Genomic DNA, 14,601 nt, shown 5'->3' on the forward strand with positions numbered 1-14,601 from the left:
ACAATTAAGTATTATTATAATCATGATCACATAGTTACTATATATCCATCTATTTTCGTAATGACCACCGGCAATCTCTGTAAATAGGAATGAACAGGAGACCCTCGTATGCTTCATTCGACAGCTCCCATATCTCTTAATTTTTTTTTCTCTCACCATTCTCTGAATTTCGAATGACTTGGGTGTTGGAGGTCTCTATTTTTTTTTTTCCTTTTAATGATTATTATCACTTCACTTATTTATTTGGGGATAAATAATGTATCTTAATATTACTTAATATTAATCATCTGATTAATATTTGTCTATTGATTTTCTAACCATTAGCTAGGTAAATACGTGTTTAATATTTTTGATCATCGGATTAGTCTAAACAGCTAATTTCTGGGCCTATAAATAGGGCCCTTGATAGAAATTAAAAGATATAAAAAAAATTTGATGTTTTCTCTCGTAATCTTTTTTTTTATACTCCTAAATTCTCTGCTTAAATCTCTTATTCTAAATTTTTTGGATTGATTTCTTAGTTATTGGGTTGAAATTCTGTCACCTTCTCTATGATTGTACTTGCAGCAAGCGTCACCGACTGTATCTTGAGGTAGAGTTTTCGAATTAGATCCCATATAGAGGTTGAAGATTACTTTAAGATAGTATACTGCATACCTTTGATCTATAATTTTTTTAATTAAATTTAACATTAATTAAATAATAAATTTTAATTATTAATTCAATTGAATCGTGATCGACTTTGCCTCTTTTCTATCTTTATCTGCAACATTCTTGATCATGTCTTAATTCATCTGCCCTCTACCACTCCCCCGATGACCTCCTCACCATTCTAGCTATGATGCCATTCTCGCTTGTTCCCCTTTAAGCCTCCCCATCCACCTCATCATTGTCGATTCGATTGCCGTGCTTTTCTGCTCCAAGAACACCTCGCCCACCTTCATAATGACTAGGACCCATAATTTCCCACTCGGATGGCATTGCCATTCACCCCCTCCAACTTCGCGCCCCTTATCATGTTGATCACTTGGTTGGTGACCACCATCGGTGGCCCAAACAACTTTGCTTATTCCTCGAGCTTAGCAGAAATCTTGAAGAAGAGTGAAAATCGACGCTAAAGGTCGCTTGGGGTGTTGCTGAACCCGAAGCGAAAGGGCACATTGATCAAGTTGACGATTAGGAGGCAGATGGGGAGGGTTGGAGGGGGCTAGGAGAAGAGGACATCAGTGGCTAGGAGGGGAGGAACCGGAAGATGCGTGAAGAGGGAAGGAGAACTTGGAGTGGACGTAGAGGGAGGCTCTGGGGCGGGTACTTAGAGGGCGATGGGAGAAGTTGGGAGGCAGCGCTGGATCTTACTTGAGCCGTTCTCGCTGATGAGCCCAGTGACCAAGCCAATAAGCAGGCTACCGTGAAGGATGCAATCAAGCATGGGATATTCTTTTTTCTGATTTATTTGGCTGCTCTCGGGCTAGACTAGTCTGAATGCCCGCTTATACTAAAAAAAAGAAAAAGAGGCGATCAAGCGTGGGATAGTCTAAAGTGAGCTTTTGGATGGGAAGATTCGATAAATTCTTGGGCCTTATGGGAATCAAAATGTCATTTTTTCCTTCGCTGGGAACAAATGGTGTGGGAATGAAAGGAAAATTTTCAAATTTCAAGTGAAAACTTAATTCGAGTAGACGATTGACCAAACCGACGGCCGAAATTGTTGAAATAATGTAGTAGTAGTTTTTTTTTTCTTTTGTTTTTGGGGGGGGGGGGGGGGGTGGTCTAGACTGGACTAACTCTATCAAAAGATTTCCCAGCTAAGGAGATGTTCCGTATTTAAATTTCTAATGCTAGCAACCACGCATGGTTCCAGGTCAGATTCTACGATTACGAATGGTGACGTCATGATTTCGTGTCAAAACTTATATGAGGATGTCCCTATAGATTGCTAATATAGTCTTATGCGGGACATCAGATCTGGCGTCCATGGTTACCCAGATCTCCACATGCTCACTTAAATGAGCGAGAGGAGGACCCTCGCCAAAGTGATCGGTTTAGATCATTGTATAAAGTCCATGGACGGGAGATCTGCTACTACGCGTATAAATTTCTATGCGTCAACCTTATCTGAGCTATTTGATATTTCCTACAGGTGGGCAAGTAATTAAGATCTGGTTTCAGGAAATGGAACGGTGGATTATATCGACCGCATACAAATTTTTATAAGCACACCTTCGTATGATATTCTCATGCCCCCCGCCCCCACCCCCCCCGTCTCTCTCTAATTATTGGATTCCCTGATCGCCGATTACGGGAACCGATCGCGCATCGCCGAATCTAGGGGTTCTGCAGCTCTTTTTTCTTCAAACCCTATCCGGAATCCTTCGATCGGATGCGATTTGGAGAAGGATTGCTTCGGTCTTTTGATCTCCAAGGAATCAGTCCATCTCCAAATATACAAAAAGGTCCACCAATGGTCCTACTTTTTTGAGTCAGTCTTCTGTCTTTTTGTCGATTTTTTGTGCATTTTTTCTACCATAGTTTCTAAATTGGGGGAGGCATCGAGACGGAAGATAGAGAGATTTAGGGATGAGCGAAAACCCTAATCCACCAGTGGACGTGAAGCCGGCGGCCTGCGGCCGCTTCTCGGGCTACTACATCCATAAGCCGGCGGCCGCCCACCAGGTCCTCCCGGTGGTGGCGATGCCGGTGCAGATCGACGGTGGCCGTGGGGGCGGCGGAGAGTCGCATTTAATCGCCGCCGCCGACACGCAGGCTCTTCAGCGGTACGAGGAGGCGGAGCACCACGGCGGTGGCGTCGGAGGCGGACATGGGATGGAGGAGGATCGGGATGTGGCCGTGGACGGCGAGGCGATGGAGGCGGATGGGGAGGCTGATCCAGGCAATCTAGGGGATCCTCAAGCGGCGATCGCCCCTCAAGTCGGTGGCAACCAGCTCACACTTTCGTTCCAGGGTGAGGTCTATGTCTTCGACTCCGTCTCCCCCGAAAAGGTGACATTTTTACAACATTTGATATTCTAAACTCATCTTTTTTGTTTCTAAACATCAAGCATTTCCAAATTGGGTACACTTTTGATATCCCACGCCATCTCCTGACTTCCTGTTTGTATAAAAAATTCAGGTTCAGGCCGTGCTCCTGTTACTTGGGGGGCGTGAGATGAACACGGCTTTAAATTCTTTTCCATCATCTTCCCATATACATAACAGGGTATTTATTTCTTCGACAAGCTTATCATTTTTATACTGCCAATCCTTTCAGAGTTCTTGATTGCCAGTTTTTGCTTTCCATGTTTCCCAGCGCATAAATTTTCCTCACAGAGTTGCATCATTGATGAGGTTTCGTGAGAAGAGGAAAGAGCGGAACTTTGACAAGAAAATACGATACAATGTTCGCAAAGAGGTTGCCCTAAGGTATGAGGACGTATCATCTGATATCAGCACTGCTTTCGTTTTGTAGGTATTTGTCCATCATGTAAGATCTTCATAAGCTGAGATTTACGATTATGAATGAAAATTTTTCATCTGCAATCAGGTACCTATTGATACCGAGCCTGTGATATAATATTTGGTTTACCAATTATTTACTAGTAAGTGATTGACTAACAATTTGATTATGAAATAAGATTATGAGAAGGCATCTATCTGCAATAGCTGTCAATAAATATGTTAAACAGCTAGTAGCATTTTATTATTTCGAAGAACATGTCTTGATATAATGATGTCATATATAAACATATATGCTGTTTGGAGCTTTGATGGAGGAGAATGATGGTTGGCATTTGCTGAACAAGTGATTGTCAAGAATAAGGACAAATACAGCACAAACCTCTCAGTGCTTTTTAAACTTTTTGCTAGTTATTGGGAATCTCATACTTTTACATGTCTGACTTCAGATTGATGCGAGATAAAGATTGTGGGTCATCATCTTTTAAATCACCATCACATGCATCTTGTGGTTAAGCTAGAATTTAGGTCTCAAAAATTTTGATAAAGTGTCGAAGTGGCACTTTGATGCAAACCCTCAACTTTGTGAGGCAAAAATTGCAAGACCCAATACCCCACATGTTTATCTTGATCTTTCATGTCTTCATTAGGAGACTTGATAGAATTTTTGACAATATTGAAGGAAGAAAACACATGCACCCACGCATGCCTCCAGCACCCCCCTCCAAAAATCAAAAAAAAAAAAGAAGAAGAAGATGGAGAAGGATGTGGGTTGATGTGCAATTAGTTGGAAAAAAACATGTTAAAAAATTATAAGATGCATCAAAATTTCTTATTTATATTATATCATATCTCTGGATAGATGGTTTAGCAAATCTATGGTCTTGATAGCATAGAGGTATTGAGGCTTCTAACATTTGGGAGGGTTTGTAGGACAAGGGTCTATAAAAATTTTTTAGTTTTTTTAAGAGTTTTAGGTGATATTGTCAAAGTTTTTCAAGAAAAATCTGGGAAATTAGGGACAAACAAGGAGTATTTAGGAATGAGTGGATTTGGCTTTTGACTTAGATGGAAATTATCTTTGGGAGTTCTTTGTTTCATGAGAGTATATCATAATTCCAAAATTTTAAAATTGTATACTTGGCCAAGGTTAACATGGAAAATAATTAGGTTACATTAATTGGTTGGTTGATATTCATGGAGTCTATTGGTAGGATTTGGAAGGATCTGCTTACAGATTTGCATATACAGGTTCTAATTGCACACAAAGCTCTGACAAACAGTGGTGAGATTAAAAGAAGGGTCAGCTGAGCAAAAATAATCTTCTCTTAACAATTGGCCTTCCCTTTCGATATATTAGAGACACTGGCCATTTCATACAAGATTTGGCCCTAGCACTGCAAATTGCACTGAGATGTTCATGAACTTGTTAGGCTTGATAGGTATCTGTTTCATACTTCGCTGAGTAGAAAATATGTGAAGCTCCAGTGACATTTAAGGCTTGGTGTATAAACAACTTCAACCAAGAAAATGGCTGGCTTGCAAAGCACAACCTACATTTGTCTGGTTTGCTTGCCCCACTGATCTGGGAATCGCTGCAGGTGAGTTAGCTGAAGCCTGAACCAAGATTTGTAAATAGTTCTGATATAATTGAGCCGTGGCCAAATAGCCGAGGTTGGATTGCCTTGTTTTCAGCCTTGGAGCCTTGGGTTCTAAGTTTGGTTGGTGTAAAAGAAAGGAACAACACATAGTAAAGATATGCATGAATTAGCACTGAATCTGTTTGCATTACACTTGCTGCAATGATAAACCATATACCTCTATGTTGTGTCTTTTGGGCACCATTTCACTCTAGTCCTAATGGGTCCTGTTATCCATTTTCATAACCCTTCATCTAACAGGCTGCATTGTTTCCCTGAACACCTTTCATTTTCTGTGCCATTTTCTACCTTCGTTTATCAATGCTTCACATTCTTGGTTATCGATATGTTGATATTGTTCTGGAATATGATTGCTCAAAGATGCTGAAATTCCAATAATTCTAACTACTGAAATTGCAATAGTTTTACTTACTCTAGAAGTTTTATCACTGTTTCTTTTGGAAATTACCTTTTTGCTAGTTTCTAAAGGAGATACTTTCATGGATTTACTTTGCCAGATAAAAATATTGACATTTCATCAGTAACACTCAACTAAGAGGGGGGAAAATTTTAAATTGCTGATTTCATTCTTATATGAACTTGATTACAAGATAAGAACTATTCTTGCACTTCTAACTAAAGATAATCAAATCTTAGCTCGCAAAAATTGGATTTCTATCAAGCTCTTTATTGACAGCCATGAATACAGCTGAAACATGTTCCCATATGCTTCAAAACCTTCACAAACCAAACTTTACAGGTATAATTTCTAGACACAAATATAAGGGATTTGGAAACTTATTAAAAAGATTGCCGTTAAAATAAATCCAAAAATTATAAGAAAAATAAAGTTAGAAGCTTGATTGCTTGAAGATATTTGAATAAGAAAAAAAAAGATCATCAGTGGGTCCTAATTTATCCAGGAATTTGATTTTGAACAGGAAACATAGTTTGACCAGGAATCCTATTATGAGGTCTAAAAGATATATAAATAAAAATGAAATATCTAATCTACCTTTGTATGCCTGAAAGCATGCTTAGGAAAACTGCAAGTTAAAAAAATTCCTGCATCATACAAAATTCTGAAATGTTATGACCCTAAAAACTTTTCTTAGGAATACTCCTGTTCTAGCATGATGAATCCACGTCTTTGGATAGTTGAATTCAGCAGATCATGTGGTATGCAATGTTTCTTGCTTTTTTGTTGCAGTAGGTTCTGTTAAAGATGCCTGCTTTTGTGCGAACTTTTCTTTTTTTGTCGTAGTCATTTTTTACTAGATGTACTTATTGAATAAGTTGATGTCTTGATGTGTCTTCTCATGTTGTTAGGTTTGTTGACCTTTGCTAATCTTATGATCTTATGCAATGGATTCGATTTTTGCATGAAGAAGTTGATAAGTGGAACTTCTCAAGCAATCATGGATATATGATGCTAGAAATAATGGTTGTCAGAGAAATCTAACTTTTAATCGTGACGTGATGAAAAGAGTTTGTTAGAAAAATGGTTAAAACTTTTTTGCGGGATGCAGAAAAAAGAAATGCCAAAAGGACACTGAACTTAATGCCTGATCTTCTTCAGAAACTAATGATTTATATCCCATCATAGTTACCAACATTTGACATCACAATCAAAGTAAATCACTCATTTGGTTATTTCTGAAAAGATCAATGTGCACTGATTTTGACCCTTTTTCACAAGGCCTGTTGATATTACAGATTTATTTTTTTAGTTCTCTTTTTGCTCTTCTGCTAGCAATTATATTCTACTATTGTTCATGCCTTATTACATCAAAAACTCTTGATTCTTTTAGGGGATAGTTTGGCTTTACATTTTCTTGCTATTACATAAATAAGTGCACTGGGCATGCTTTTTGCAGCCTTTGATATTACTATTCATTTTCTATTGTGAAAGCTTGGGCATGCTTTTGATATTACCATTCGCTTCCTATTTTGAAAGCTTCTTTTTCTTATTGATTACAGAATGCAACGAAACAAGGGTCAATTCATATCGTCCAAACCGAAGCCTGAAGATTCATCATCTGGCATTACCAGTTGGGATACCACCCAACAATGGGGTTCACCAGAGAATCGGCCACCAGCAGCATCAGCGTAAGCTTTTGACAAATCCTGCATCTTTGACTAGAATATTCTTCAGTTAAAGTGCTCGGCATCATGGATATAGGAAAAACTAGGAGGTATATGTTTATACTTGGACAGATACCAGAATTCTGTTGTATTTGTGACTGTGAGCTTCCTTGGGCAAGCATCCATCGATGAAGAGAACTCAACAGTAATCTGTTTGCTTGAGGATGCTAGGCTAGACCATGCAAGCACATCTGATGTAAATCTTGCTATTGGATGACATTTCATCTCCTGCTTATGAAATGCCATCCTGATTTACGGTCCCTTCTGTTTTGAACTTTTTTAATGACTTCTTTATTTTTTTAATTAAACAGATGTTTTATGTACTTGAATTCTTATATTTACCTTTGGGTTATATGTGCATGGATTGTTTTGATATGATTTCTGAGCATGGGGATACTTTAATTGCTATTTCTTTTGATTTAGTGCATCAAAACCAGTGTTATTCTTTCGAGATCTGATCTTGACGTTTTTCAACATAATCAGATGCCATCATTGTGGCATTAGTGCAAAATCTACACCAATGATGCGCCGTGGACCTGAGGGACCCAGGACCTTATGCAATGCATGTGGGCTAGTGTGGGCAAATAAGGTTGATATCCTGAACTTTGTTCTATGTTTGTTTGGCTGTGTAATTATTTTAAAGTTGGCTTCCTATTTTCCTATTTGCTTAAATGTTACTATGTTTCCTTTAGATCTTTTTATTGTTGCCATATGTAGAAAGAGCTTTTGAGTGCATCTTCAAGACCAGCTTTTGGATTGGCATATACTGTTACTAAGTGTTTTACTTATAAACCCATGTATTGTTTTTTTATAACTGGAGTTCAAGCTGAATTTACATAAAGCATTTTATGCTTCATTTGGATAGAGCGTTGCTAGATTATTCAGGGCATCTTTATTATTAAGGCATGCATTGTAGTCAATCTTTGAAAAAAAATGAAGGAGAAGAATAGTTTGGGGAAGATTTTTCTGGGATCTGCTTTGATTTGATATTATCATAAGCCAACTATAAGAATATGACGTAGGGCTAAAAATGGGCTGCGCTAGGTTGGATTCGAGATGTGCTTTGGGCTTGGCCTAAAAGGCTATGGGTTTGGGGCTAATCATGGCATCCAAAGTCTAAAAGAGTATCAAGGCTGGTTTCAAGGCAAAGCTTGGCACAACTCGAGGCCAGCCTGAAACCCAAGTCCGAGTTGGAATCCCAGCTCAAAGATTGACTCTGAAGCCCAACTCAAAGCCCAAGTCCACCCCCCAACCTAAAGCCGGACATTGACCCTTACCTAGGCCCATGTTCTCATTTTGTAACACCTGATCCTTGACATGCTATAGTTTCCTCATCCCCCACCTCTGTAGCATGCCCAATTTCCTCACCTCATACCCCCATGCCTATTCTTAACCCCTCCTCCCACACCCATCCCCATCCCTAGCCACCCTTGCCGCCTCCCCTGTTTCCTTCTCCTCCACCCTGTCTTCCCCCTCCACTGTTTACCTTCCTCCTCCAACTCAAAGCCCAAGTCCACCCTCCAACCTAAAGCCGGACCTAGACCCTTACCTACGCCCATGTTCTCATTTTGTAACACCTGATCCTTGACGTGCCATAGTTTCCTCATCCCCCACCTTTGTAGCATGCCCAATTTCCTCACCTCATACCCCCATGCCTATTCATAACCCCTCCTCCCACACCCATCCCCATCTCTAGCCACCCTTGCCGCCTCCCCTGTTTCCTTCTCCTCCACCCTGTCTTCCCCCTCCACTGTTTACCTTCCTCTTCACCCCCTTTGAGAATTGTCACTCCTCTACCACCTTTCTTCTATTCTCCCACTGCTCCCATTACTCCTTCCTCTTTATCCACTCCATCCACCTTCCTCTTCCTCTTCTCCTTCCTGACCTCCCTCTTCTTCTTAACACTCTTCCTTCTCTCCTTCACCCTCTTACCTTTACCACCTCCCTGCGACCTCCAACTCCTATACCCCCCGCTCTTTTAAAACACTAACTCTAACCCTCTTCCCCTCCTTCCCTCCTCTACCTTCCTCACTCTTGTCTTTCTCCACTTCCATGCTCTCCAGCTGGATTAGGCTCAATTCAGGTTTGGGCTTGCTTAGGCTTGATTTGGGTTGAACCCAATTAGCTTCGAGCTGCACTCAGATTTGAGCTCTAATCAGGCTTTGGTTGGACCTAGTATGCTATTGCTGAGCTTAAGCTTGGTGCAGAGCACTTTTTTCCTTTCAGGGATTGCAAGGCAATGGCCTGACCTGACCCAGCAAGTTTCTAACTCTAATGTGGAGATAGCAGGCGGTGATATAGGATATTATTTGTTTTGGTTTTCCGATGGGTAATTCCTAGCTGTGCATATACCATGATTGCTTGTTAAGGTGATCGGGGCTTTTATCATATCATATGCCAAGTTTGTGGAAGTTGTCATCACTTATTGAATTCGTATGGTCCTTTTGAAAAATGTAAGTTATTAACATGTATCACTTGCATTACATGTAGGATAAAAGAGGTGCACAACTTAGATGTTCACAGGTTGTTCAGTTGGTTGGTTGAAATTATTGTCATATATGCCTTGCTTATAAATTAAGTTGTATGATGGTCAGAGTTATGAGCAAGACATGCATATTGCTGTTAGATGTAATATGTCTTCACTCTTCAGTATGATAATATTATTTGGAGTTGTCATTTTCATTATCATTGTCATCATCATCTAAGCCATTTCCATCAAATGGGTCAGCTATGGGGCACAACTTTAAATCAAGAGGGCTCCATTGAAGGATTGAGGAGGTCTTCAAGGCCAGATGGCAACCTAACATGAACCCTCAAAGTACCAATTCTTGGCTAGTACAACTTTAGGCAAGTGAGGAACTTAAGACAAAACCTAAAAAGCCATTCCAATCTTGTCATGTAGGTTATGGCAGTGAATGTGAAAATTTATTTTTTAGGAAGCTTGTATGTGCTGTTCAATCAGTTCTTGCACGACTGCATCTGATATTCTCAGTATAGAAGCCATCCTGTTGGTTCCCTCTATATGGTGTTGTTTATGAGTGTCTTGTCAGTTTTGCTTTTGCAGTATTGGCAGCCTTCTTTTCTAGTTCAACATTATGTAACCACAAATATCTTTTTTGAGTTGATACATAGTGCTCTTTCCTTACAAATTAAGAAAAAAAAAAGAATTAATATGTGGTGCACATGGATCGTGCTGCAGCTTTCTTAGAGATCCATGGATATCTTGTTGGATTGAGACTTGCAATTGTAGGGTCAGTATGTGCTTTGTCAAATATTACCAGGTGAGAACTGAGAAATGAGATGTTTCTTATGAAATAATATTACTTGTTTAAAAAAGAAAAGCACAAATCTGTCAAATCCATGACCATAATGCTCAAACATGGCATATTGTAACTAAAATAAGAAACATGTCTTACAGCTTAATTGTTCCCTTGAAATTCAAATTTGCAGAAACCTGTCAAGGCCATCTATGTTTCATAAATGTCCCTCCAATGTTTCTTAAAATACATATCCAGTTTCTTATATGCGCTGCGTAAGTGGGTCATTGATAGCTGAAGACTACTCGGTGATACTAGAATCTTAGAGATTTTTGTTAGATTGATGTTCTTTCCCGTAAAAGCAGGATTCTTCGTCTACAAGGATTCAGAAGTATTCTATGACATCTTTCTCCTTCTGGATAGTTTATGTAGCAGCTGGCATCTGACAGGTTCTGGATAAATTGATGCTGTTATAGGTAGGTGTAAGGCCTTTTTTGCCTGCTTGGGATTGGTTTCCCTATTTCCAGTTGACAAACGTCTGGCTAGCCCATTTTCAAAATTTCAAATCTTTTAAATGAAGGATTACCATTACTTTTGAGTGTCATAGCGGGGTGACCTAAATTTTTCTGTATGCTAGACTAAACTACATTATGTAGTCATTGGCTGTTTATAACTATGTTTAGTTTGGGTGTATAACTTATGCACTTTTTGGGACCTGCAGGGAACAATGAGGGATCTTTCGAAAAATCCACCTTCAGCCATTCCAAATGCCTTAACAGAACCAAAAGAAGGGGTAAGCTGTTTATGGTCACTATAAGAGAGCAAATTTATTTTTTTTCTGTAGTCCTCTCTGTTTGACATGCTCCCTATTTTCAGAATCACTCATTCTATATTCTTGAATTAGTTTGATTTTCCTGTTTCATTTATCTGAACTGGCTTTTTTCCCTCTCCAGAATTCTGCTGAATCAGGAGCTGCACAACCCCTTGTGATCGCTGCCAATGGCCATGACTCATAATGGGAGGTCCTGTGCGTTTGGTATTAGGGCTTCCCGAAGGGAGAGTTGAACATGTAGTGGGGAACTCGTCCCCGAATGGTTTCTCAAGAGCGTAGAATATTATCATACATGTATGTACCATATTATTAAAGTATTAGATAAAGATTTTTCTCTTTCTTTTTGGTGATTTTCGAGACTGCTACCATTACTGCAATTTAATTGTCATGGGAAGAGCCGCAGTCCCATGTCTAATTTAGTCAAACTGATATGTGAACCTTCACTGTGTTTATCTCCAGTTGAAAACTGATGTACTGAATCTGTAATTCCATTCATAAACTCCGCGGATTGCCATCCTATGGTCATATTTCACCAAGGGTATCATATGGTACCTTGTTTAATATAGAATAAAGCCTTGAAATTATTAGCTTGCATAACTTTCAGGATTGCACCATTAAGGACTAATGGAAATGCCTGATAATTTTCTTGAAAGGCACAGATACCAGTCAGAAAATCTTCTGACTGTAAGTACTCAATTGCAATTTTTCTCCAGGAATCCTTGCTTAATTGGGCTGGCGGTCTGTTTTTTCCTCGAAGCATTCACTTTGGCCCAAGTATCGCACAACCTTGGAGTTTCTTCTTGTAGGTTGTGGTATCTGGTTGGCCCCTTGCCAGCCGTGATGGTGTTTGTTGAGTGCTTTAATTCATTGGAGGTGAAACGACAGCTAACTCTTCATGTCTGAGACCAAAAACGGAAAGCTGCCTGTCATGTGTAAATTTGTGATTTGGTGAAGCTGATCTACCGTCGGTGTTGTGCGAGTCAGTGCCAAGGTTGGAAGATCTTTTAGCTACACCACAGCATGGTAAGAAAATTCGGACAAAGGAATTGTGGAAATAGCATGCGAGATTAAGGTTGTTTTGAGAGATTGATATAGGATACTAATAGGAATGAGGACATATACCATGAACTAGATTTATCATACGGACTTGATTCAGGCAAAATCTGGCCCTCTTAAGTTAGATATGACTTGTTTTTATCCAACTCAACGTCAGTTTGATAGTGAAAGGGGCATATTGCCATTGGATTTGGCCAATTATTTTGTTACCTGGTCTGTTGGTATGTTAAAGGATGATGCCACCTGCCGATGGATAAACGCAACAACCTCAGGAGCCCGATAGGGCAGATGCCCGTTGGACCATTTGCTTATTCCCTACCGCACTGTTTGCCCATCTTATGTATCGGACGTGTTTCACAGCATATACGTGTATCTTGTTAATCTTATGATTGGATAGGGGCAAACATTACATTGGAGAATCAAATGGATCATCAAGTATCAAACCTAATCCTTTCTGATACATAAGATTTGCTTAGTGTGTATCCTGTCAAACATTTTCTATCTAAGATTGAAACAGTTAGGCTCAATCTCAAGCGAACCATGACCTCTGAAGAAGATGGTTTAGGACCAAAGGCCTATCCTCAACTCACCGATCTTTAAATCATCCTTCCTCTCCAAGTGTTGCTCACCTATCTATCCCAAATGGTAGGTGGCTTTCCATATTTTAACTTCTAATCCTGATGGAATGGGAGTAGAGAGAAACTTCGAGCGACACAGCCAGCCATGATGTTTTCGAATACATGCATAGAAATTCTTCTATAAGCTTAATTCCACCAAAAACATCGCATGTGCTCCACAGCTAACGTCAGGTACAGGGCATCGGTTAAGTCAGCGCTCCAAGACATGGCACCAGCCAGTTGAAAAAGCGCCAAACATATATCCGCTTAATCTAAGGCTTAACTAACGGCTGTTTTAATGTTGTGATGGCTAATATGACACTTTCACAATGAAAAAGATGTAGAAAAATAAAGCTCCTGTATTTTGTATACCCCCATCGATCTTTAAATCAGGAAAAAAAAAAAAATCCTCTGTTCTAGATTTTTGAGAAGGAGAAGGTATTTTCCTTCCAATATTTTCTCTTTTTTCTATAATATAATAGTATAAATATCGATACTCTTTATGTCTAAATAGATTCATTTTAAATATTTATATTTAGAATCCCAGTACAATCATGATCTATCATGTACATTTAATTTGGATTTACTTTTTAAATACCACAACTCATCGAGTCATTATTTAACCTAATATATCATGACATATGGGAGCAAACTTTGTTGCACTTAGTAAGAAAGCCTTTGATATGATTTGATTTAGCTAACTTATCTTATCTTTGATGCTAAACTGTTTATAGAGATATTATCAAAAAAAAAAGAGAGTTCTGTTAAATAGTACTGGAATTAGAATAAAGAAAATTTTTATAGGTTTGACTCATAATCAACCTGACATTAGATAGTTTAGATAACTTAAATATCCAATAGATCATCTTTCAAATCATTCCAAATTATCCTTAGTCACATAAGGTCGAACACTATATCCATCTTGGTTTATGACTATTTTTTATAAAATAATTAAATATTATCTTACTAACATAAGTATTGTACACATATTATGCATGTGCTTTATTCCAGCACTTTGAATTGCTTTGAAAGTCTACATAGTTCATATCTATAATTATGGATGGAAAATAACACGACATACAATTCTTTTCAATCATTTTAAAGAATATTTTACGCACTTTAAATTATATAGCAAAATAAGAAATATGGTTTATGATGAATATAAAATACAAAAATATTATTTTTTGTCAACAAAACACAATGCTTGATATAACATATAAAAAGAAATAATTTTTGAGATAAGCACATTATCTAAATTTAACCATTCAACTTGACAAAAAAGAAATATCCATAATAAAAAATGATCATTATGTATATATAAAGGATAATTTTTATATTCTAAACTAGGTAGACTTATTCTTTCATGACCCGACCATCCTTTTTTGACTCATGCAAATTTATCATAAGTGATGGTAAAAATTCTATATTATATTTTTAAAAAAAATATATACAAGCTAAAAAAATTTTATTTATAGATTTTTCTCCGCTCTCTTCCCCATCTCTTTGGCTTTGATCCCTCCTCGACACCTGCCAAAATCTCAATAATCCCACTACCTTAATCCTAAGCTTAATCCCTCCTCTTCTCATCACTCTTTCCCATC

The 14,601-nt window shown here is 38.5% G+C and overlaps 1 protein-coding gene across 2 annotated transcripts; it reads left to right on the forward strand.

Moving 5' to 3' along the window:
• The first annotated feature begins 1,826 nt into the window (after positions 1-1,826).
• Positions 1,827-11,752, forward strand: LOC105050405 (GATA transcription factor 20). Of its 2 annotated transcripts, XR_833033.4 has the most exons (8): positions 2,266-3,000; positions 3,131-3,217; positions 3,308-3,420; positions 7,074-7,202; positions 7,722-7,827; positions 10,861-10,971; positions 11,217-11,288; positions 11,449-11,752. XR_833033.4 is itself a non-coding variant. In XM_010930404.4 (7 exons), the coding sequence occupies exons 1-7, from the start codon at positions 2,578-2,580 to the stop codon at positions 11,509-11,511; spliced, it is 993 nt and encodes a 330-aa protein (XP_010928706.1). In that variant the 5' UTR covers positions 1,827-2,577; the 3' UTR covers positions 11,512-11,752. The 2 variants fall into 2 exon arrangements, 1 of the variants encoding a protein (XP_010928706.1); XM_010930404.4 differs by lacking the exon at positions 10,861-10,971 and having other exon boundaries at positions 1,827-3,000.
• The last annotated feature ends 2,849 nt before the right edge of the window (positions 11,753-14,601 follow it).

This window comes from Elaeis guineensis, chromosome 8 (assembly GCF_000442705.2).
Source record: "Elaeis guineensis isolate ETL-2024a chromosome 8, EG11, whole genome shotgun sequence".
Lineage (NCBI taxonomy): Eukaryota > Viridiplantae > Streptophyta > Magnoliopsida > Arecales > Arecaceae > Elaeis > Elaeis guineensis.